This window comes from Aedes aegypti, chromosome 1 (genome assembly GCF_002204515.2).
Source record: "Aedes aegypti strain LVP_AGWG chromosome 1, AaegL5.0 Primary Assembly, whole genome shotgun sequence".
NCBI classification, from domain to species: domain Eukaryota; kingdom Metazoa; phylum Arthropoda; class Insecta; order Diptera; family Culicidae; genus Aedes; species Aedes aegypti.
This window is the reverse complement of record NC_035107.1, coordinates 258,495,657-258,521,203: the sequence shown is the minus strand read 5'-3', so window position 1 is coordinate 258,521,203 and position 25,547 is coordinate 258,495,657. Positions and strand designations below refer to the sequence as shown.

General features: G+C 40.6%; 1 protein-coding gene across 5 annotated transcripts in view; it reads right to left on the bottom strand.

Annotated features, from left to right (window-relative positions):
• The window catches only part of LOC5567281 (putative uncharacterized protein DDB_G0277255), a 470,679-nt gene that overhangs the window by 56,604 nt on the left and 388,528 nt on the right, over positions 1-25,547 (bottom strand). For all 5 annotated transcript variants that reach the window (XM_021837646.1, XM_021837645.1, XM_021837643.1 and 2 more), the window contains exon 8: positions 271-2,035. In XM_021837646.1, the coding sequence (XP_021693338.1) occupies positions 271-2,035 (1,765 nt within the window). The remainder of the gene's footprint in view (positions 1-270; positions 2,036-25,547) is intronic.

The window sequence follows — 25,547 nt, the reverse complement described above, 5'->3', positions numbered from 1 at the left end:
AATGATAAAAAATACCACACATTAAATTCAACTATGGGTGCTACAGACAAGCATCAGCATTGGATATAAAGTACAGTATACGAATGAACAGGGGGTAGTATTTTAAACTGTGAAAAGTGGGATCAAAACCAAAATCAACAGGAAACACATCTAAACACACCGGAAATCGAAAACAGATAGCTCGTTCTATGTTCATAAAGAAAAATCACACAGCTCACTGGAGCTGCAGCTCATCCCGGCGCGTCAGAACACCGATTTATCGATACTCACTCGTTGAGCTGTTGGATCTCGCACCGGCACCGGTTCCCATCCCGGCACCACCGCCCATCCGCTGTTCGCTGCTGCGATTGTTCATCTGATAGCTGCTGTCATCATCGGGATTATCGCTAAAGTTAATCACGTTAATGTTGTACGTGACGGTGGACGATTGCCGTTTGCGCTGCAGACCCGGGTGGTGAATCGGCGACGGAGTCATAATCGACGGTGGCATCATCGGAGTCGCTGCTGTCGTCGTCGTCGTCGTAACCGTCATCGTAATCGTCCCTGTCACCGATGTCTGCTGCTGCTGATTGCTTAAGCTGTCGTTTCGGATATTTTCGATTATGATGTCGGGATTGTTTACGACTTGTCCCGGATCGACCGGATGGTCCACCGGGTTGACACTGTCCTCGTTTGTTGGACCACCGGATGGCGGCTGCAGACCGGTTCCCCCGGTAGAGCTAGGAACTTGTAGTTTTGTGCTCGGACTCATCGCCACTAGGTCTAGAGATATGGTGGATGCTTCGCTCAGGACGTTTACCGGACTGCCTGAATCGGTCAATGTCGCCAACGGTTTCAGACTGTCCACGTTGTTACCGCTAGGTGGTGGTGGTTTATCACAATTTCGGCGGCGATCGTTTTCCCGCGAGATTGCTTCCGGAAGCAGTCCCGCAGAGTGCGGTGGAGATCCCGCCGATGCGATTGCAGATATCAGGTCCATCACGAAGCTACCTTCGGCGTGACTTAGATTACTATCACTAACTGTGCTACTTTGGTTAGCCATATTACTACTACTATTCACAACTTTGAGATTGAAAGATTTGATGAGGAGGCTTTCCTCTGCACAAACGGACACAACCTCTTTGGGACTGGTAGGACTCAGTGGTCTGGCTCCGCTGAACCCGTGGTCAAAACAACCGATTAGGATATCCGGGGTATCGTTCAAGCCGGACGTTGCCGTTGTAGCTGCCGTTCCACTATCACCATTCAACACTATCTTAAAAATATCGTCTTTCTTCTCGGCACATGCCTTTAAATTTTTTAAACTCTTCAAAATTGATTCATCTCCTTGGAATGCAGCCGTGAAGTCCGAATCGCTTAACGCATAGATCAGTTCATCATCTTTGGATCTATCCTTATTGCTACTTTTCTTCAAGCTGGCATTGTTCTTCCCCAAGCCCAGCCGTTGGCACCTTTGCTTCTGAATCATGGTCAGAAAATCCGACTCGCTGGCCGCAATCTGGTGCCGCTTGTGCGTGTTAACTTCCTTCTCCGCCGCGGAGCTGTCCTTGTTTAGCGACGACGTCACGTTGATCAGATCGATTATGTTGTTGCTGGACCGATTGTCATTGTTCTTGTTGTTCAGCTTCTTCTCGGAAGCCGTCCGGTTATTGCTATTGTTGAGATTGCTTGCTTCGTTATCGCCCTTGCAGCTGCCGCCCTTGATGTACGACTTGAGCAGACTGTTCTTCGAGAAGAACGGCTGGAAGAAGTTGATCTGCTTGAAGCTTTCCTTCCGCGAAGGCCTCCGCTGTTGGTTTTCTTTGACGTGAATTGGCTCGCTGCCCGAGTAGCGCAGGTTGTTCTCGTACTGCAGCGGAAAGATCGAACCCACGCTGTCCGACGGTTTGATCTTGGTTTCGTTCTTGTATTCTAAGTCTCGCAGGTCTATACTGCTGCGGCTGAGCCTTCGGGGTGGCGACGATGGAACCAGGAAGTCATCGTCGTTCTCCACGATGTTGCCGTCGGTGTTGATGATAGTCGGCACGATGGGGATCTGCGAAAGAAGAGATGAAGAAGAGTGATGGTATGTTAGAAAATAGTTTTGGGAAATATATGGAGGAGCAGTGTCCATCATCTTTGGTCTTGAATGTTCCCATGTACGTGATTACACGTTGCTTATGAGATTAACATGCCCAACATGCTGGTTGGGCCCATTGGAAACAGTAAAATAGTTCATGTCTTGCCTAAATTTGTTAAGTGTGTTTTGAGCATAGGACAAACAATAAATCAGGAACAAGTATGTTTGGCAGTAGTGCAAAAGGTACCCAAGTTTGACAGATTGCAGTACACTTTTCACGGCATTCTAGATTACCTTATGAGCCATAAAACTTTGGGCAACTGCAAGGGACATGAAGGTCTTTAATTTGTCTTTGGCCGAAGTCTACCCAGCGATTCCAGTTGAAGGATGGCTTCCGGTTAACTGGCGCTCCAACAATTCAAGCCGGTGTATCGCTACGGTCTACTCAGAAAAGTCCCCGGCGATGGATCTATCCTACTCCTCGAAGATTTTCCCGACGGTGCAGGATGTCCCGAACCGATGCTATCCGAGCAAATGCCGAGGTCAGTCCTGCAATTGCGATAGAGGGAAACATCCGGTTCACAGGCGCCTCGACGACCATTTGCCAGTTCAACTACGCGATCTACTCCTTTAGTCCGGCATGATGTAGAGATCGGTCCTGTGATTCCGATGGAGAGAAGCTTCCGGTACACAGGCATCCCAACGATTATTTGCCGGTGCATTTTCGCGACCTACTCAGCTAGTCCCCGACGGTAGACTTAGGCTACTCAATAGCTGACCGGGCAGATGCCAAGGTCAGTCCTGCAATCCCAGTGGAAAAAGACTTCCGGTTCGCAGGCGCCTTGACAACCCATCACCGATACTACAAGACGCTCGAACTACTCGGCCTGGTCCCTGACGGAGGATCTAGCCTACTCTGATCACGGCTCGACGCCCTCTGATCTTCTCACCATTTTTGATGCAGCGACAACAGTATTTGCGTTATCGCTCTGTTCACCGCGTGCCATGTACTTACGTGTTCTTAGCACGGTGTTGGCGGGGTTTAAATCTCAGTATCTCTTTCCGAACATTTCGTTCCGCACTTCCTCGAATCTAGGAAACTCAAAAACTACATGTTGCGGTGTCTCCTCGATGTTTGGGCAAACTGGGCCACACTGAGTTGCCACACTAACTCTGTGTGCCCGAATCTATGGAGAGTCTTCCTGAAACAGCCATAACCTGATAGGAACTGTGTCAGGTAGAAGTTCACCTTTCCATGCTTCCTATTCGTCCACGTCGACAGGTTTGGAATGAACCGTCAATTGTCTCGGTGTCGAGTGCCTCCACCTCCTCTCTTGATTCACCGACTACCACTAGCACCACATCGTCCGCAAAGCCAACAATCTTTATGTCTCTGGGAAAATTCCATTTCAGGACACCATCATACATATTATTCCGCAGAGGGCCGAGCATAGAGCCCTGAGGAACGCCTGTCGTTATTGGAGCACTATTTACTCCTTGACCTGTTTCGTATATCAGTAACCGGTTCTGCAAATTGCTCTTCAGAATCTGGCAGATGTACTCAGGTTCTCTCATGCTATGCAACGAAACGGCGATTGCTTTCCATCTTAGTTGAAAGCGGTAATAACGGTTTCCTCTCCTTTCCTACTTCTTAGCTATCTCCATGGTTTCCACAATTGTTTGGATAGCGTCCACAGTCCTTTCCGGAAGCCGAACTGCATATTCTACAGGCCGTTGTCGCTCTTCGCATGCTTCGTAAACCTATTCAGGATTGCTCTCTCGAGCAGTTTGCTGGCATATCGGCTAGCTGAAGATTCGCCAAGCGGTTTCCCGGCTTTGGCAGCAGCACTTACTTTTGTCGCTTTCAGGAGTCTGGGAAGCTGCCATCGTCAATGCAGTGTGGTCCTGAACATATCGGGGTTCTCGAGGATCGCTGTTTTCAGAGCCAGATTTGGGATTCCGTCTGGTCCTGGGGCTTCTTTGTGTCAAAGGGTTTCGGCACACCGATCAAATCCTCTTTTTTTACTCGAGATTCATCGTAGTCTCCATCCTGCACTCCGTAAGGAGTGGGAGGCCAGGTTGTAACTTCGTGCTGCGGGAACAGTCCGTTAATAATGACCTTCATTCTCTCCGGGCACCTTCCCGGTGGCATGGTTGGTCCTTTTAACTTCGCCATAGCTACTCTGTATGCAAAACCCCACGGATTCGCGTTTGCTTTGTCGCAAGGTTCTTGAAGACAACCTTTTTCGCTAAGCCTGATTTCGTTTTTGAGTGCAGATCTTGTCGCTCTGTAGACGAGCCTACGTTCCTCTCTTTCAGCGTTGTGGCAAACCCGCTGCATCCTTCTTCTGGTTCGGAGACTCTACGTGGAAGAGATTGGCAATGGTCGAGTTCCACCAGTAGGCTGGATGGCAACCATTAGCTGGTTTCCCAACTATCGGCATGGTTGCATTGCATGCACGAGTTAGTGCTGCCGGTAATTCGCCTGCTTCAAAGGTTCAAAGCTTTTTTTTTCAAGTTCTTCATTAGCATGAGGTTCGAAGTGATGTGTTCAAGTCTAAGCGCTTCGACGGACACGTCTTTCTTGAAGTCCACCGTTTTCCACCTTCATACGTCTGTCTGACTTTGGCAATTAACAGGCTGGAACCTGCCCCAATGCAGTACCGAATGATTTGATATTCACTGCCGGTATACTCTTTGTACAATCTCCAGTTCATGTGTCTTGCTAGCCCCGGGCTGCTGAAAGTGAGGTCGATGATGGACTCTCTGCCTCTCTGACGATATGTGCTGATGGTACCTTCGTTGGCTAGATAAACATCTAGCTTTGCTAATGCTTCTAACAGACTGCATCCTCTTGCGTTGGTGAGGAGGCTTCCCCACTCGATCGCCCAATCATTGAAGTCAAGCTAAGCTCTTCCGTTAATATGTCTAGCATACGGTTGAATTCTTCTAAAGGCCATCGCGGAGGTGCGTAGCAACTACAGATGTACACATCATCAACTTTAGCGATTACGATGCCTTCTTCTGCGTTTTCCACCACTTCCTGAAAGGGGTACCTTCAAACCGTCCAAATTGACACTGTTTTACTTGTATTTGCTACCCAATTCCCATCTCTAGGTGGGATTCGGTATGGCTCAGAGATGATAGCTACGTCACACTTCTTTACGCACTGGCAGAGCTAATGCTGTACAGCCTCACAGTGATTCAAGTTTATTTGCACTATCTCCTCTGTGAAATTCGAATGCGTCTTTCGTAGATATTCCTTTGCGCAATCCAAACTGCAATTTCGACAACCCGTGCTCACTTTTATCACACTTGATCAGCCTGTTGAGAATGATTCCTTCCACGAGTTTTCCAAAGTCTCCCAGTGGCTTCCCTGGCTTTGGCAGCAGTACCAGTTTCTGGATCTTCCATATTCCTAGGAACTTACCTTCGTCAAAACACTTCTGCAACACCTTCCTGAACATGTCCGGATATTCCAGGATGGCAGCTTACAGCGCCTAGTTCGGTAGTTCATATTCGGTATTTCATCGATTTTAGACATTTCGTCGCTGCTACAGGCTCGTCGTTACACCTTTGCCGGTCCTCGACGATTGCTTCTGCATCTTCACCGTACGGCGTTGGATTGTGTTTCAGGAATAGACTCTTCATGACCACCTTCAGCTTGTCTGGGCACATCTCAGCTGCCGTCCGTCTTTGCCATAACAACTTGGTACACATTACCCCAAAGATTGGTTTCTGCATCTCGGCACAGTTCCTTGTAGCAAAATTCACTAAGCTTAATCTTCCATTTGAGCGCAGCCTATCTACTAGAAAAGGCGTTCTTCGCTCCCTTCTCTTCATTTCTATTCCAGCTCTCTGAGCCCATCTCCTGACTGTGAGACAAGCAGTGCAAAGCGTGCTAACGTGTTATTCCACCAGTAAGCTGGTCGCCGTCTGTTCCTCGGCTGCAGTTTTTGCGACATAGCTGCGCCACAAGCTGATACCATCCTTAATGTTAGCGCGGTGGCGTCGATATCCTTGTTATCGTCAGTGCCTCAACACATAGATCGTGGTTAAAGGCTTTCGCCTTTCATTTCCGCTCGCTAGTTATTCTATCCATGGTTGCCGAAGGGTTCCGTTGACCGATGCGGTAACGAATTGCTTGATGGTCGCTATGGGTGTACCTTTTACAAACTCTCCAGTTCATATTCACCGACAATGCAAGACTGCCAAACGTTACGTCGATGATCGATTCCCTTCCATTTCATCAAAATTTGCTAACTGAGCCTTCATTGCACAATCGTACATCTAACTTCGCTAAGGCTGACTATAGGATGTATCCAATTGCGTTGGTCACTCTGTTGTCCTACACCATAGCCCAGGCATTGAAGTCTCCTGCAATGAGTATCGGCTCCCTTCCGATCAACTTGTCAGTTAGCTGATCCACCATCTGGCTGAACTGCTCCACTGTCTACCTCGGTGATGCATAACAACTGCATACAACAACATCGTTGATTTTGGCGATGACGAAGCCTTCACCTGAATTGTCCACCACTTCCTGGATCTGCTTATAACTTGTATCGCAGCAATTCCCTTTCTATACACCCCTCTAGTGACAGACCAACTGGAGGTGGAGACGTTGAGTGTCCGGCGCTCATCAAGCGTGATCAAAAGTCAGCGTGTCCAAAACTTGCCGTTGGAACGAACTTGATGTCGAAATTATACAGCAATACCCTTAGTGCCCAGCGATGGAGACGATTGGCTGTGTAGATGAGAATTCCTATCTTGTTGCCGGAAATCATGAGAAGTGGCTTGTGGTCGGTCTGCAGCACGAATTTGCGACGAAAATCATCTTGTGGAAATGGACTGCAAACACCAACGCGAGTGCTTCCTTCTCAATAATTTTCTTTCGCAGTTGTGAGTGACCTCGAAGCGTGAGCGATAGCTTTGACATAATCTTCGGAATAGCAATGCAGGATAACGGTGCCCAAGCCGTTTTTGGAAGCGTCTCTGGCCACGATGATTTCCTTGCTGGGGTTAAAGTGCGTCAGCAAGAGGTTAGAGGCCAGGATAGACTTGAACCGGCCGAACGACTTTTGACAATCGGAAGACCATTTCCAAACAGCATCCTTCTTCAGTAGACGGTCGAGTGCCATACGGAGCTCTATCATTTGGCCAACTCACCTACCTTAGTAGTTGATGGCACGAACGTAGCTGCGATACATTCGCGGGGGGGTGCCATCTCGGAGATAGTGCTAGTTTTAGCTGGATCTGGGCGGAGACCATCTTTGTCGACGATATGGCCCCGAAACATTATCATCTGTTGCAAGCTCCTTTGTGAGCGAGCGAAGGAATTCGGATCAATCCGGTTCGAGTTATGCGGGTGTTATATCTGTATCGTTTCATATTCAAACTCCCAGTGTTTTCTTGTGGAAGTGCAGAGGACTCCTCGGCTTCTATAAAGCAAGTAACACGTCAACATTTTGATCCCATCCCCAAATCGACCTGCATTCGGACACAGCCAGTGCCAGTATTGTTCGTTATAATAATGAGAGCACCAGTATTTACATATTGAGGATGTTTCTGATCCTGAGTAGCGTCTGTTGGTTCCCTGAGTAATCACAGTTGTTCTTGCAATAACGGAGTAGCAACTGCGGGCGGTCAATCATGCTCATGCTCAAGGAGAAACGACATTTTTCGATGTGCAGGTGGAAGCCATACTCACGAATCCGCTGGAGCACAGCGTTTAGTCTGCGAACGTACTCCTCTGGAGTCTTTCCAGCGATTAGGATGTCGTCAAGATACGGCTTGACACCAGGAATGCCGGCAGCTATACTATCGATAATCCGCTGATACGCTCCACGTGCAGATATGATGCCGAGCGGCAGTCTATTGTACTGGAACAGACCCTTATGAGTGTTGATTCCGAGATACTTCTTCAACTTCGACCTGAAATAGGCATCCGATAGATCGATGCAGGAGAAGATGCGGCAGCCGGTAAAGATGTCATCCAGGTGCGGCAGAGGATAGCGATCTGACTCGAGTGCGTAGTTGAGATCGGTGGAGTAGTCATCACTTATGCGTACAGAGACATCGGATTTGTGAACCCGATGCAGCCCAATCGGAAAAATGAACTGGCGAGATAATGCCGTTGTCTTGCAATCGTTGTAACTTAGCGCCAACCTTTGGCAACTTGGGGCAGTCCACTGGGCGTGACTCGGGCCTCGAATAGATAGTAACCTTCGCTTTGGTGTAGCATCCAAGTGTGGACTGGAACACTTCCGGAAACTTAGCTTGAAGCTTCTGAATTGTTGCGTTTGAGTTTTACTGGACGGTGTTGACTAGCGAGCTAAACGGAACCGACTAGAGATCGAACTGATCGGTTGTTTCGAATCCGAGAAGTCGCTTGCTTAAGATCTTGGGACGACATTCTTGATTTCGTGGTGGCTTGAGGGTTTCAGTGGTGGAACAGGAACAAGAGCTTGAACGGGAGCATAACTTTACAGGAACAGGGCTTCGTTGCTTCCGGAAATGGCAGAAACTTTACGCTCGTCGCTAAAACCTTTTGCGTTCTAGCAGTCAGAAAGAATTAAGCTTTTTTGTTTAGATTTAAGAGCTACTTTTATTGCGACTTTCTTATTTGGTGGCTGTAACAGAACTGAGTGAAATTTTTTAGTGTAATTATTTTATGTCATGCCAAAAGGGTTATGGCTTACTATGAATAACATTATTTGTCGGTCGAAACATTTTCTGTCCATTTTAATATACAGTTATATAAGAAAACAATTTTACATTCAGAAATGGAATAGAGAAAAGTGAAAAATGAAAAAGTGATTTGTTTGATTTGTGTCCTCAGTACTGTTGGTTTTTGGCTGCCCTAAGTTCACCGAACTATCCGGAAGTGACAGACAGCACATAAATTTAGAGAATCAATCCGGTGAGTTTGTTCCAGTATGATACTTTTTCTTTTGTGAGCCTTCCGGATCGTTTTTGTCCGCGTCGTGGAACTTCTGATCGTTTCTTGAACGGAAAATGTTATTTTCGGAGTTTGATAATTATGTTCAGATTGCGCATCCTTTCCGGGTGGGTGTTACGCAACTAACAATCGGTTGTGGATGCTTTTTAACCGTTCGATGACCCTGGAGGGATCGATTCTGCTTTTCGTATAATTTTGAGCAGAAAAACCGACTGTGTTATCCTAGGGTGTTTAGTTCGAACGCGCTTCCTTTCGTTTTTCGATTATCTAAAAATACAGTACCACTCAGTACAGTTTTTCAATGGGCGTGATTTTTTTTTACGCGTATCGTTATTTTATACAATCCGATGACCCTGGAGGGATCGGTTTTGCTTTTTACTGGTTATTGAGCAAAAATATTACTGCACAATCGACAAGCATTTCGCGAAATACTATTTATACTATAAATAAGCTATTGTTTTCTCTTTTGATTGCCGGCATTCAAAAGATTAATTTGAAAACGCTTAAACAACAAATATTTATGGTCTATCGCCAGCTTTCTAGGCGAATCCTGACAATATACCTTCCCCAACCTCCAACTCCGTAGCACTTATGAGGGTGTCGCTGAGTCGGTGGCCTCTCATTAAGTAAGTGCTACATCAACATTTCCTTCCCCTATCCCAAGTTACGGTAAAGATGGGCGTGGCCGGGAATAGCGATATTCATGCTTTTAGTATTCTTGTTTATGATTAGAACAAGGTATACTCCCCTGCCTTGTTCTTGAAAGTAGTCAGGATGAGATTATTAAAAAGAATGGCAATGGCACAACAGTGGAGTTCCTACTATCCACTACTATCTTCAGCTTTTGTAGAACTACGTTCAATCCACTGCACCCTGGATTCTGTAGTTCTGAGCCTTCTGTTGTTGTTGCTGCGGCTGTTACTGTTGCGACTGGTTCTTGTACTACTGTCATCGTTGGTGTTGACCTCAGTAAACCACTTCTTGCGAACGGATTTGAAACATTCACTGCGTTGTTGTTGTTATCTCCTGTCATGCTTTAGGGCCCCCCTTTAAATCGCTCTTTCTCTCTAGCTACGATAAGTAGTAGCCCTCGTGATCTCATGGTCCTCTATGCAAGCAGAGACCATGCTAGGGTTGACAAGGTCCCTTAAGGAGTACCACGTTCAGATCAGTATCGGCGCCAGTTAGGAATTTGCATCCGAGCCTATTTCCACCGACTAAGGTGGTGAGTTTTCATCATATTTGGAGACCTGCCAAGGTTTTACCGGGACAGGGGAAACCGTGTCATTATCCAACTCGCCGTTTCGGAGCGGTGTCATCCATTCTGATGATGGGCTATTGCTTTGAAAACGGCACAAGTCGCTTATACAAAGTTGCTTTTAGACCTGATTTTTTTAGAGAAGTTTGAAGTGTAGCATGGTCATGGTCAGAATCAAAGTCATCGTGAGTAACCAGTAACCTTAAGGCTGACTAGAGCCGGTAAAAGCCAACTCGATTGTAGAAGGGGTAACAAGTGGGGATATGTGCTGAAGTAGGGCATTAGCTCAACCTTAAAATTCTTTCCCAACATCAATAAATGATTAAAAGTCAGTCCCTATCGAATTACATGCTTAAGTGCGGTCAGTTCCGATTGATTTCAATCGCATTGAAATTCAATTAAATTCATCCTAATCAAGTCAGGCTGAGAACTTCAACTGAAATTTTTCCGGGCACTTCTCATCACTTTTTATACGTACGGATCGACCTATTTCCCGTTCCACAATATGACTGTACCAAACCAAAGTCGCCGGCAATCCTACCATCATCGTGTTGATTGAAATGCAATTGAAAAGGGTCGCACGTCGGAAAAGGTTGCCCATTTTCCGACTCCTTTTCAGCAAGTTGCCGCAACTACATACCGACGACTGGGAGGGGGAGGTCATTTGGCATAAAGTCGTTTGGTATAAAGCTGTTTGGCGAAAGGGCGATTGGAATAAAGGTCATTTGGCAAAAATGGTTGTTTGACATGATGTTCGTTTGGCATGATGGTCGAAAGGAGTAATGGACACTTAGCATAATGACATTTGCTTATATTATGTGTCATATTTAGTATCAGGTTGGATTTAACATGGAATATATTCGGTTTGTTTCGGCATCTATTGTGATTCAATAAACATTGAATCAGATTCATCATTATTAAACGGTCATTATGCCTAGCGACCTTTATTCCAAACGGGATACATTCGACTGGGAATGATGCTGTCCACCGCTCTGACTTCATATAGGTACCTTTTTCGTCCAGTAAGTTTTGATAGGCACCGAAGGTAACTTTATGGTTGAAACGACGATAGACTGGTGCTTTCTTCCACAGCAAAAGGTTAAAAGTGAATCCAAAGCTCAGCGGAAAATTATCCTCGAAATGGGACTGTTAAGGACTCCGGCTGACCATTGTGGCTCATGTGTGTGAAATCATCCTTTTTTGTAAATGCTCCGAAACTGCTATCGCAAATGACAATGGGGCCTGGGACAGGTTTTTCCGCTTAGCAAAGGGTTCATTTTCTGGGTCATTCAATTAACATCGGGATCAGAACCGCAAATATTGGTTCAGGGTTCGTATTGTCCGATGTAGGACCGCAAACTTACAAACAAACTCAAATAGGCATTGAATGATGAATTTCATGGGTTGTGAAATCGTTTGAATAAATACTTTTGAGATTGGACATTTTTAGTTAGAATCAACTTGTTCATTAAGAGACAGTTGGAAACAATATTCCAATCGTTACCTATTGGAATGATAAGTCTATTGATGTTCGTCTTCTTCGTCATCTTGCTCTTAGCATTGCTTCCTCACTGGGACAGAGCCTGCTTCTCAAGCTAGAAGCTAGAAGCTAAAAGTTAGAAGCTAGAAGTTAGAAGCTAGAAGCCAGAAGCTAGAAGCTAGGAGCAAGAAGCTAGAAGCTAGGAGCTAGAAGCTAGGAGCTAGGAACAAGAAGCTGGAAGCCAGAAGCTAGAAGTTAAAAGCTAGAAACTAGAAGCGAGAAGCTAAAAACTAGAAGCTGGAAGCCAGAAGCTAGAAGCTAGAAGCCAGAAGCTAGAAACTAGAAGCCAGAAGATTTAAGCTAGATGCTAAAAGCTAGACGCTAGAAGCTAGATACTAGATGCTTAAATCTAGAAGCTTAAAGCTAAAATCTAGAAGCTAGAATCTAAAAGCTAGTAGCTAGAAGTTAAAAGCTAGAAATTAGAAGCTAGAAGCTATCATAATCAAGAAAACAAACACATCTTTGGATTCAGCACTCCTCTGTATACAATCGAACCACGTAGCTTCCCGGAAAGCTTTTTTTACCAAGCAGCACTGTGTTGCTTTTGTGAGGCAATAAAATAACAAGCAACAAAAATTACCGAAATAAAGTCGTTTATGTTTTCCCTCAAATAATCACCTGCCAATAAAGAAGCTAACTTCAATGACACGGACAACCTCGAAGAATTGCCTCCCACAACACCGTTTATTGGTATGAGTCCATCAGGTAGGAGGTCCTCCCAAAGAATCAAACCACTTCCCAGGCCCAACCATCAGAACGGAATTCGGCGGTATTTGTGCTTACCGTTATGGCCCAATCGTTCGTCGGTTACCTTAATGCACACATCAAAGGATCTTTCCGCGGAACCGCAAACCATCTCTTGTCGGAAAAGCATTTAGTCTGAGTAACAAAAAGCACTTCTTTTCAGTGCCGCACACTCCAATGGTTCGGTACGTCTTGGCAAATTTGCGGTTGTAAGGCTATTTTTAGCGACCGTAAGCGTCTGCAAATAAATTCGGTAAACGATGGCGGTTTGTTGTGCGGGTGAACGGTTTGATGGTTGAATGAATTGTAAAACAATTTATTTATATTTTTGCCTCTTTCTTTCGGGCAGGCAATCAACTTTGAAACAAATTTATGAATAAAAGCTCAGGATACCGTGTTTTATGCATCAATTAAGTCTGTACAGCAAAATTAGCGTGTGTATCTGAACCGACTTTCACATTTTTCAAATGTGTCGTATAACGCGAATATATAAAAAAATGAGAAAAGGAAGAAATGTATCGTTTTGATTCATATTACGGACACGTAAGAACTCAGTGAAGTTAAATTGATCAAAAGCATATGAAATAAATCAGTTTATAAGACTCCTCCACGTTATCGAGTTTTGAAAAGACTTAGCTTTCAAATTCTGGGTGGAGATTTTCATCCCGCAACGTAAATAATTTTAAAGAAATACAAATGTGTGAACTTTCCATGATTCTTATTCCGGACGCTTCCTTACTTTTGCCTTGAATTCCGGATACTTTGATTCAAATTCCGGACAGCTCATGAAAATCAATAATCGAGCAGTCAAATCATCAATTCATATCGCTAAACCACTAAACAGACGCCTAATGAAGTTGAGCATTGTGAATTTTCATAGATGTCGATGAAAAATGCTTATTAAAACAAGCCACGAAAGTGCGAACTTTTTGACGGCAAATATTGAAACATTTCTTGTTTCCCATACAAAGAAGAGCGTCCGGAATTAAAAGCTGTCCGTATTATGAATCAAAACGGTAGGTTTTGGCAGTTGCTGATGTTTTCAAACAAAACAAGAAACTTAATTCAATTAATACTTGATTCTGAAGAGCTCTACAGAATTATTCAGAGATTGCCAAGAAACTGAAATTCTATGGTTCACCAAGGGATTTGCGTGATTCCTAAAGCATTTGTAGGAATTCATAAGGATTTCCCAAAGGTTTTCAATGAGTTCTCTGACGTGTCCAAGCTATTTCCACGGGGTTCCTGATGTAATTTCAAATATTTTCAGGGTAATCAGCAATTATATCGGAATGCATTCGCCATTGTTTTACAATTTCTGAAAAAAAAGTTGTGTTATGATTCATTACGCAACTCATAACAGTTGCGTAATGAGAAAGCGTTGCGTAAAGAATCATTATAGGTTAAAGGTCGCAAGCTGATTTTTCGGAGGAAAGAGACGTGCGATGATATGCTCTCACGAGAACTGCAGCAGCGAATTAGTATTACCACCAGCAACGAGAAGTTGGCTTCCTTCTTTTCTATTCTTGTTTCGTCGTTTTGAGTGTCCTTCGCTTCCACATGTAGCATTTATAAACCAAATTTCTCTCCCTCTTCGTTCAGCTGGCATGTCGAGTGGTTATGGTGCACGCGCTCTAAAAACGTTTTTGTTCATGGACGTGGGTTTAAATCCCGTCGGTGGCAAACATTTTTGTTGTTTACCTTGTGATAATTATCGCGATAAGTTTAGAGCCCATAAAGTTGGATCAGTGCATATGATCGGATCAATCTTGGCTTTTCGTCAGTGCAACGATAAATAATTATAGGTACCAGTTCACGAAATATTTTTTGGCAGATAAAGGCGGCAATTGATTGCTTGAAAATGTCTATTTTCGTCTCATTTCTGCGATAATTTCATTCACTGATATAGACCACCAGAACAAGTTTCAGCCGCATTCTAAATTTTGATTCCTAAATTGGCCAATCAGATTGATTTCTTACTTATTAGAGTGACCAAATCAGGAAGATCCTGTTCAAATTAGGTGTGTAGATGTTAAAACTATTAATAATAACCTTTTTTTTATTTTTGTAAATGTGTTCTACAAGACAGAAAATGTGTAATACTGATTTTATTTGTAAAATCCACTTTGGTTACAATTGGGGCTATGGCCGAGATGTTTTGATCAAACGTTTTTAAAGCTTTTATACTACTCTTGATAAAGTTTGTTTTTTTTTCCCAAAAAATAGACAATACCATTCTAATTAGTAATGATTATCAGCATTTTGAGTACTCATTACTTACATGCTCACTTTATTTGACTTTTCCGGCCAGACGACCAATCTAGCTGAATGATGTAAGATTCTGCCGCATTACCCCGAAGAACATTCCCTCGAATGCCGTTAACACGAATGCCAAGGCACCACATTCCTTTGCCCCGAATGTTCTGTTACCCCGAATTCAATAACGAATCACGTTATACTGGGGAAATGTAATGTAGGATAATTGTGCATTCGGGGAAACAGCTTTCGAGGATTAGAATCCGAGGTAATAGTGCATTCGGGAAAATGGAATTCAAATATATTTTCCAGGGAAACTGACCTTGACTGTCAGAAAATAAATGAAGAAGCGTTGCGTCTTTATAAAGGAATTTAGAAGCAAAGTCTGCATCTTATCATGTAAGGTAAGATATGCCACATTATATATTTAGTTCAACGTACTAAGACTCAATGGACTTACTGTAGTTACAGCCTGACATAGAAGTAAAATAACTCAGCGTAATGAAAAAAAAAGTTTAGCCTAAGTAATGAACATATGACATCATGGTGTTTGACCGAATAATACATCTTTGCGAAATAATGCTGAATAATTAAAAAAGCCTATCATTAAAAGAAGGGATAATTTCAATAATTGCCAATAATCTATGGAAGAGAATAAATTTCAAGAATTAAAAAAAAAAAGCAAAATTCAGCCAAACGATTATTTGGTCAAATGACCATAAGCCAAACATCTATATGTAACCAATGAAATCAGTTACCAAATTAGGTACTATACCATTTAATTTCATTAGAGTTTGTATCCTTTGACTGTACCTAGTTTAAATATATAATGTATGCATACGATGGTTTTCTTCAAGTCCAGTCTAGTACACGACACTGAAAACGGCCTTACAGTTAAGGTCGAAATACACAAAACATGTCAAGGAACCAAAATCTAGTGGAATTAAATGGATTAGTTCTGAACTCGGTTTCTCATTTACTCATTTACTTATAGGTATTCTACTAAACAGCTCGAAGATTTATTATCATCACGATTTTTGAGTTGTTTTGAGTTTAATGCACAAGGCACATCCTATTGATTTTATTACAAATTATCATCTTAGCTCTGCACCAGTTGGTACTTTGAACACTTTCATGCAGCAAAATCATGAATAGCTTGCAGTACGTAAATACATTACTATTTTTTGGAGAAATGGTGTGTTCAGTAAATTAGTTTTCAAGGAAATAGTTTATTTGGAGAAAACATCAATTAGAGATATTGCATTCAAGGAAATGTCTGAATATTAAAAATAAGAACTCAGTTTGAGCATAGATTACATAGCAACTATAAATGTTGCTACTGATTAGCCAGAGCAATGTTTGAATTGTGCAAGAAATTAATAGATCAAGTTTGAGAAAAGCTTACCACCCTCAGTGTACACTTTTGAGGGTCTGGATAATTATGAAAAGCGCCGTCCACAAATTACGTAACCCTCTTTGGGGAGACGAAATTGTCAATTTTAGCGTTACGTTGTAAATCGACGCTGCCATGTCAATTATGGCGCCGGCCACACCTTTACGGCCACAGGGGAAGGACGTTCGTTGTTACTAGAGATCGATATCACTTCTGAATCTTGACAATTGTTTATCGAAGGAGTAGGTTAATGGGAAGGGACTATAAGTCACATGTCCAGGATTATCCTTGGTAAACGAATCAACTTATGTGAGGTTGCATATGCTTTATACTAGATTAATCGTATAGGTATTGAGTTGGTGTTAGTACACAAGGTAGGGATATGCATTTTTTTCAGGGTATGTTAATTATTCACATTCACTGTAAAAAAATATTGCATCCCCGTACCTTACGTATTGAATACGAGCAATGATAGCAGAAGTAATCCTTTAACACCCTTTTTTCTTCGATCTATATATCATTTTTTGTTAACTTAAATCAGTCTTAAAACGTTTTTAATAATTATTTATTTAAGTTCACAAATTAAAAAAAAATTGGTTTTTGATTTTTTACCCTTTTTCATGTTTTCTTGAATCCTCTTCTGGTTTTTGCGGTATTTTTAAATGCATGAACATTTTATTGAATTATTAAATGTATTTAACTCAAACCTAAATTAATGATATTCTTTATTGATATTTTTCTCAGAGGCTTGGTGATAAACTAGATGCGAAAAATACCAAGAATAGTATAATTCAAATCCCAAGTAACAACTCCGATTCTATTTAGATTTGTTCAATATTTATCGTGGTTTTATAATAGCTCGATCAATTTTTACAGTTTTATAGCATCTCTTCACAAGTTGAAGTAATCTCCTGCGGTTCTTTATCTTCAAACCATTTTCACAAATACTGGAAGTAAACTGTATAAAACCATTGGTTTTATAAGAATATTTGATCTAGAAGTAAGTTTTACAAGGCTCTCCAAAAATCCTGCAATAAAGCACATTGAATTGTATAATGGTTCTTTTATGCTAGTCACAGTAAAACTCAATATATTTACTAAACTCATTCTTGAATCACCCTTGAAACTCATTGTACTCGAACAAAAAATTGAATTCCTTCTTGAATACTGATTCGATTTTTTTTTTTTTTTTTTTTTTTTTTTTTTTTTTTTTTTTTTTTTTTTTTTTTTTTTTTTTTTTTTTTTTTTTTTTTTTTTTTTTTTTTTTAGGTACCATTCCACACATTACATATCTAGGTGTTCTGTGTTATTAGACAACACTATCATCCTAATATGGTAAAACAAATCTAAGATTTTAGTAACATTTTGTTAACAACATATTACATTTCATTTGCCGTAGCAGTTCAGATTTTTTACAGGTGAGTTGATTTCACCTGCTTACAAGAGAAAAAAAAACGCTTTGAATATACTTAACCTAAACATATAACGCATTAATCGTGGCAATAGAAGATTGTAACGATTTTTGCCTGAAATTATTTATTATTTTATTTGACATTTGTTCCAATGTTTCAACATTGGATATTCTATGTAACTCATTGGTACTATACCAGGGAGGAAGCCTCAGAATCATTTTCAAAATTTTATTTTCAATTCTCTGCAGAGCTTTCTTCCTGGTATTACAACAGCTAGTCCATATTGGTACAGCATACAACATGGCTGGCCTGAAAATTTGTTTGAATATAAAAAGCTTGTTCTTAAGACAAAGCTTTGATTTTCTATTAATAAGGGGATAGAGACATTTTACATATTTGTTACATTTGGCTTGAATGCCCTCAATGTGATTTTTGAAAGTTAAATTCTTATCTAGCATGAGATACTTAACTTCTTCTGACCAATTTATTGAAACCCCTCTCATCGTGACAACATGTCTACTTGAAGGTTTCAAATAAAGAGCTTTTGGTTTATGTGGGAATATTATTAGTTGAGTTTTGGAAGCATTAGGAGAAATCTTCCATTTTCGCAAGTATGAAGAAAAAATATCCAAACTTTTTTGCAATCGACTACAGATGACACGCAGGCTTCGTCCTTTGGCGGAGAGGCCTGTGTCATCCGCAAACAAGGATTTTTGACATCCCTGAGGTAACTCAGGTAAGTCAGATGTGAAAATATTGTATAATATTGGTCCCAAAATGCTGCCTTGAGGAACACCAGCTCTTACAGGAAGTCTTTCAGATCTGGAGTTCTGATAATTAACCTGAAGTGTACGATTTGACAGATAACTTTGAATTATTCTAACAATGTATGTTGGAAAATTAAAGTTTTTCAATTTTACAATCAAACCTTCATGCCAAACACTGTCGAATGCTTTTTCTATGTCTAGAAGAGCAAGACCAGTAGAGTAGTCTTCAGATTTGTTGGAACGGATCAAATTTGTTACACGTAAAAGTTGATGAGTGGTCGAATGTCCATGGCGGAATCCGAACTGTTCATTGGCAAAAATTGAATTTTCGTTGATGTGGGCCATCATTCTGTTCAAAATAACCTTTTCAAAAAGTTTACTGATGGAGGAAAGCAAACTGATTGGACGATAGCTAGAAGCTTCTGCAGGATTTTTGTCTGGTCTTAAAATTGGAACAACCATAGCATTTTTCCATTTATCAGGAAAATATGCTAATTGAAAACATTTGTTAAATATATCAACTAAAAATGATAAGCTACTTTCTGGAAGTTTCTTGATGAGGATGTAGAAAATTCCATCATCGCCAGGAGCTTTCATATTCTCACTTCTTCCAAATCAGTCTCCCAGGCATTTTCGAAAACGTTCTCTTGATTGAGAATATTTTCGAACTCCTGAGTAACTTGATTTTCAATTGGACTAGTAAGTCCTAAATTAAAATTGTGAGCTCTTTCAAAGTGCATAGCAAGTTTTTGAGCTTTTTCGCAATTTGTAAGTAATAATTTGTTTTCCTCTTTCAATGCCGGTATTGGCTTCTGAGGTTTTTTCAAGATTTTAGATAATTTCCAAAAGGGCTTAGAGCCAGGGTCCAATTGAGAGATTTTATTTTAAAAATTTTTGTTTCTTAAATCTGCAAAACGTTTCTTGATTTCTTTCTGCAAATCCTGCCATATAATTTTCATAGCAGGATCACGAGTGCGCTGAAATTGCCTTCTCCTCACGTTTTTAAGACGGATCAAGAGTTTAAGATCATCGTCTATAATCACGGATTCAAATTTTACTTCACATTTTGGAATTGCAATGTTCCTGGCTTCAACAATGGAATTTGTTAAAGTGTCAAGAGCATTGTCAATATCAAATTTTAGTTTCTAAAGAAATGTTAACATCAAGATTAGAGTCAACATACGTTTCATATATATTCCAGTCGGCTCGTAAATAATTGAAAGTGGAGCTGATAGGATTGAGAATCGCTTCATGCGATATTTGAAATGTAACAGGGACATGATCAGAATCAAAATCAGCATGAGTAACTAATTGGCTACAAAGATGACTAGAGTCAGTGAAGACCAAGTCAATCGTAGATGGATTTCTAGAAGAGGAAAAACATGTAGGGCTATCAGGGTATTGAATTGAGAAATATCCTGAAGAGCACTCATGAAATAAAATTCTACAGTTGGAATTACTTTGAGAATTATTCCATGACCGATGTTTGGCATTAAAGTCACCAATGACAAAAAATTTTGACTTATTGCGAGTCAATTTTCGCAAGTCAGTTTGGAGCAAATTAACTTGCTGTCCAGTGCATTGAAAACTGATTCGAATAATCCTGAATAACAAGTTGTAGCACTAATTTATGATCATGTTTTTGACAATATTTCCATATTTTAACATTGTTTAGTTTGTTTTGTTTATATTAAATGTAATCCTCACAGTAAAAGGTGATATAAACGGCCAAACAACTGATGTATGAGAAAGGTCAAAAACTGGTACCTTATATTGCCAGTGTACCGTCTCAAAATACAAAACAGCACCATCGTGTTCATTATTAGAATTCATTTATCGGTACTTACTTGAAACATCCATCGCTTTATTCGTTAAAGTTCCGAGATGATTTCAATCGCTATTCCAAACGATATCTGATTGAAAAAAATATGCACTTTCTGAACGACTATTGATGTAAATAAACAAATGTCAAACTATTACTCCAGTATGAATCCTCTGAGTTTTATATAAGATTGCATCAAGATCAACCGTTCTCCACCAAAGTGTTCATGAATCTAAATAGTCTTTTTTGAACTGCATTGGATATGTACAAAATGTGGTGTATTTGATAGTGTCTTATGATGCACTTATTCGAAAACATCAATGAAATATGGCGTATATATGATAATTATATCATTGATTTGGAGGCCATGTTGTAAAAATGCCAAAATGTATGTATCAAAATGAAGAAAATGCTGTATTATATTCTATGAGCTTATGAGATGTTTTGCAATATGCGCGTGGCGCATTTTATATTTCAATAATTCCATGCAGAATAATAACGATATACCGAGAATGTCAGCTTAAATTTGTGTAGGGTATTTAATTTTCTGGCAATAAATTAATTTGCGTGAAGATAATAATTACGTTTCAATGGATTTATTTATTTTTTGTCGTAGTCATATTTATCCCCCATCTCAGTCAAATACAAATAAAACGTACAACAATGATTTTGTTTTATTATTATCTACATGTATTTTTAAAACAGATTGTCATAAGATAAATACGTTTAGAGGTATTCTTACAACAGTTTTATGGTTCTATCATAATCGATGATAACTTTTCGGTCACAAGAGTATCAACATTCAAGAGAATCTTAAGAAATAGTCTTGATAACCTACTGAAGCGTGGGCCAGATCAGCTTTATGAGATTTTCATGATGTTTTTATTCTGGTTTTGGAGGATGAATCGATTCTATAAATAAAAATTCTGAAGAGAATAATGAAACTAATTTTGTTACTTGGGATAGCTGCCAACTATTGGGTGCTTTTCTGATTATTGGTTCGTTCAGTTTCTTAAAGTAATGACATTATTAAACGCTAAAAGTTTTCGAAGATTTGGACTACTCAATGAAATAGAGAATTCGAGAGAAATGCAACCAACCCTGTAGAGAACTGACATTCGTGTACATCCCCAAGTAACATTAGTAGCTGAACAATAGCTTGAAATGCTGAAATAAGCTTAAGAGTGATTTGTTCAGCTCTAATTCAGCAAAAATGTTTGTTGGGTCGTGGTCAATGTATTCTTTTTCTTTCTTTTGGTATGATTTTACTGAGTGCCCAGTAAACACAAACTCGTATACGATAGCGCATAAGAGTACAATTGTGGAGGCGATATACGTACATGCGCCAATAGACTGCATGCTAAGTGTACGTATATTGCCTCCACATTTGTACTCTTATATCGTATCATTTACGATCGTGTGTTTACTGGGTGCAGGTTGATTCTATTGTTTCATACATCATTGTACACTGATAGTATAAGAGCAACGAAGAATAGCTTTTTTGATATATTCGAACTAAATGCTTTTATATGTGACGAAATGTACATTGAAGTCGTATTTTGCACTTAACATTAATTTTTGAGCACACTGCTCTGAATTGTAAATTTAAAAAAAAAATATATTAAAAAAAACAAAAATTTTAATTTATTCATATTATATTTTAAAAAGGTATAGGGGTCCGTAGCCTTGAGGTTACGCTTTCGCTTCATAAGCGGAAGGTCATGGGCTCAATTCCCAGCCCCTCCACAAAAAAAACTCGTCCAGCCACCAGAAGACACCGCACGGAGGACCGTGCTTTGGGGAGCACATCCATCCGCCGTCAGTATCAGATGGTGACTGAGACAAACTGACCCTCTTCGTAGGCAGCTAGCCTCAAACGACTTAGGAACACGGCAAAATGAACCACCGCAAGAGCAAAGGACTATGGCTTATGAAAATCGATTGGACTGAACAGCAGAGCTCTCTCCTACCTGCTCGGTGTGAGAGTGAAAGAGTAGAAGAGAGTGAAAGCAGATGTAAATATAGATTAGTTAAAACTATATCTGTATCGGTATAGTAGATACAGATGAACTGATCCGGCACAGTAGTGACCACGAGCACGGAGTGCCTTAAAAAAAACGCTTTTGACATGCCAAAGTGAATCATGGAAGTGCCCAAGTAACCATACTTAAAAAAAATGTTTTAAAAAGACATACATTTTTAAATTTGAAAACAGGTGTGCGACAACTGCAGATTGAATTTGGCTCTGTCTATAAACTTGCCGCTGGAAACAAATATTGTAAAGTCCTGAGTTGATGAAATGGTCAGCGTTAAGTCGGAGTGGACCAAGTGACATTTTTCATATTTTGAGAAAAATCACATCTTTGTGTTACTTTCAAACAATATAATGTGATAATCATTAAAACTCATAATCCAATCCTCTGATTACACGATTTTTTGATGGGCTATGTGTACTTGGTCCACTCTGACTGAAATGACCACCGTGCAGTGAGTTGGTTCACTCTGACTGAACAATTTCTAGGAAAATAACAATCATTTAATGCTTGCATGGCAAACTGGGTGCATATCTCTAAGATGAACAGACCCTTCGACACCAGTATCGTAAATTATTCAATAATCCATATCGTCAATACCAAAATCAGTGGCATTATGATAGCTCAAAAATTAAGGTTTTGCATAGTCAGGGCATTGAAGATCAGGAAAACTCATATATGTGTTCAGTCAGAGTGGACCAAGTGAAAATCTTGAGTACCGACCAAAATATACTGGTTCAATAAGCGAGTTCTAGCACATTCCATATATACACCATAGAACTAACATAAACTTCTTCGGACTCTGAAATGGATCATTAAAATAACCAAAACGGCCGCTATGGAAAGCATACACGGAGAAATATTTTTACCTAATTTTTAAGTTTACTTTACCCAAAATTAAGTATATCGATTGTAGTTTCAACCCAAAATCTCTCGGTTTTCTCTTTCTCCCACACGAATGTTGTCAAAAATAGAGAGAGCTGCATCTACCCAATGGGGGTACTTTGGCCCAATAAGCCAAATTTGGGTAAATGCAACTTTTCTTATGTTTGGGTCGAAAGAACTCAATTTTGTGTTAAATCAACCCAAAATTGAGTATATTTTTCTAATGAAATTAAAGCCAAACTACCTAGTGGGGACCTTGGAAATTTAGCCAAAATTGAGTTATTGGGCTCAACTACGGAATTGCGTTGAAACAACCCAAAATTGAGTTGAATTCCGTCTCCGTGTAACATTCAACCATAGGCCAGGAGAAGTGGATGAACTTGTCATTCATTTTTCTGTCAATTCTCATACAAAATCTACTTTTTCTCTGACATAAATTCACTCTAGGTGAACCACTATAAAATTGAGTTGAACTCCGTCTCCGTGTAGATAGTGCCACCGTAGCCTTGAGTGTTTGACAGAACAGCAATGCTGTCACAATGTTAAATCCCATATACAGTGGCGCCTTTGTTTTGATGCGGTGAGCACTTGCAAAAACTACCTTCAATGATCCATTGGCTAAAAAAATTCAATAATCAATCAGTTTATTGCTTTTCAACACTTGGTCCGCTCTGACAGCGTAGAAATTGAAGCAATTTCTGACCACCTATACAAACATGGTAAATGGTCAAAAATCAAAATCAAATGCATCGAATTAAGAAATATTTATTAATTTCTATTGATAAATGAAAAGAAGAATCGTTCGACGTGAAAGCGCTGTCCCGTTAAAATAGCAAAATTTTGATGGGATATGACATAATAGGAGCGTCTACGCGATCGAGTTTCTAGCTGGAATCAGTTATGATTCACTACGAACATGTCTCTGAACGACCTCGAAAAACGCGCGTTATGGGTTATGCAAATTGCCCAATTACGAATCATATCGCAGTTCATGGGAGCATAACCCAGCCGGTACAACCTGTGGAAATGCATCCGGTTAAGAGTGCTTTTTCACGAAAATCCACATTCTGGTTCAATTGAACCATTGCATTGCATAGGAAGAACGATATACAGTCTATGTGTCACTGCAAGCAAGTGAAAGCTTATCACTGTTTACTATTGTGGGAAACGAGGGGTTGGCTTTGACAGGTGGTTCGTGTGTCGCGAACAGAGAGCCTTCAGCCAAGCCACGGTTTATGGTAATGAACTTCTGGTTGCCGGCTTTATAATCAGTATAGTGTATGTGCAGTAGGGTGTTCCGGTAAAAATCGTGGTTCTCAATCCCAGATAGTTCTTCTTCTTGATATTACTTTCTCACTAGGACAGAGCCGGCTTCTCAGTTTAGTGTTCAAAAAGCACAGTTATTAACTGAGAGATGTCTTAGCCGAAGTTGCCATTTTCGCATGCGTATATTGGGTAGCAGGTATGATGTTACTTTATGCCCAGGGAAATCAAGGAAAATTCCATTACGAAAATATTCTGGACCGACCAGGAAACGAACCCGACACCTTCAGCATGGCTTTGCTTTGTAGTCGCGGACTCTAGCCACTCGGCTAAGGAAGGCCCCTCTTTTGAAAGCCTACTATATTTTGTAATATATTTCTATTTCAATACGAGTATTATTCGGTATTTGTTTTTGATATTATTCTTGTACAAAACGATGTTTTAGAGAGTAGACTTGTTATAGGATTTCCAAGGCTTTTCAAACAATGATATTTTTTAGATACCCTAATGCAGCATACGTGTAGTTGAATACATGCGATACCAACCCTATCGCTCGAAGCAATACACCAGTTGGCAAAGACCTCGTCGGCGTCGGCGTCGTCGTCGGTAAAAATAACACCCATAAAACATTCACGTGCCTATTCCAGAACCCGTGGGAGCAAGTGGCCGAAGACGAGCGACGAGGGGCTCGTTAAGTTCACTCGAATGCTATAATCGGCGTGAGAAATCGATACAGAACGATTCTGTTCGCATGAGTGAGCTAAGCTGGAGAATGACACTCTCAATCTATGGACGGTGGTGGTAGATGGGAAGTGGGTGAAAGATAGCTATTCCAAGTTGAAAGTTGTGATAATGGAGTTGGAGCTGAATTCGTTTTGAAATGACGATTTATTTTCCTGTGACACCAGTTGCTCCTAAGAGCTATATTCAGTTTTTTTTTTCAATTCCTTCATTTATATAATTTCAAACAATACATTCATTTCCCGCATAAAGGTGCATGAGCCCTTGATTCTACACTTCATCTGACCAACTTTTTGGAAGTTGAATTTTGGAAGCATTAGGAGAAATTTTGTTTTTTTTTAGCAAGTATGAAAATATATATATCCAAGCTTTTTTGCAATCTACTACAGATGACACGCAGGCTTCGTCCTTTGGCG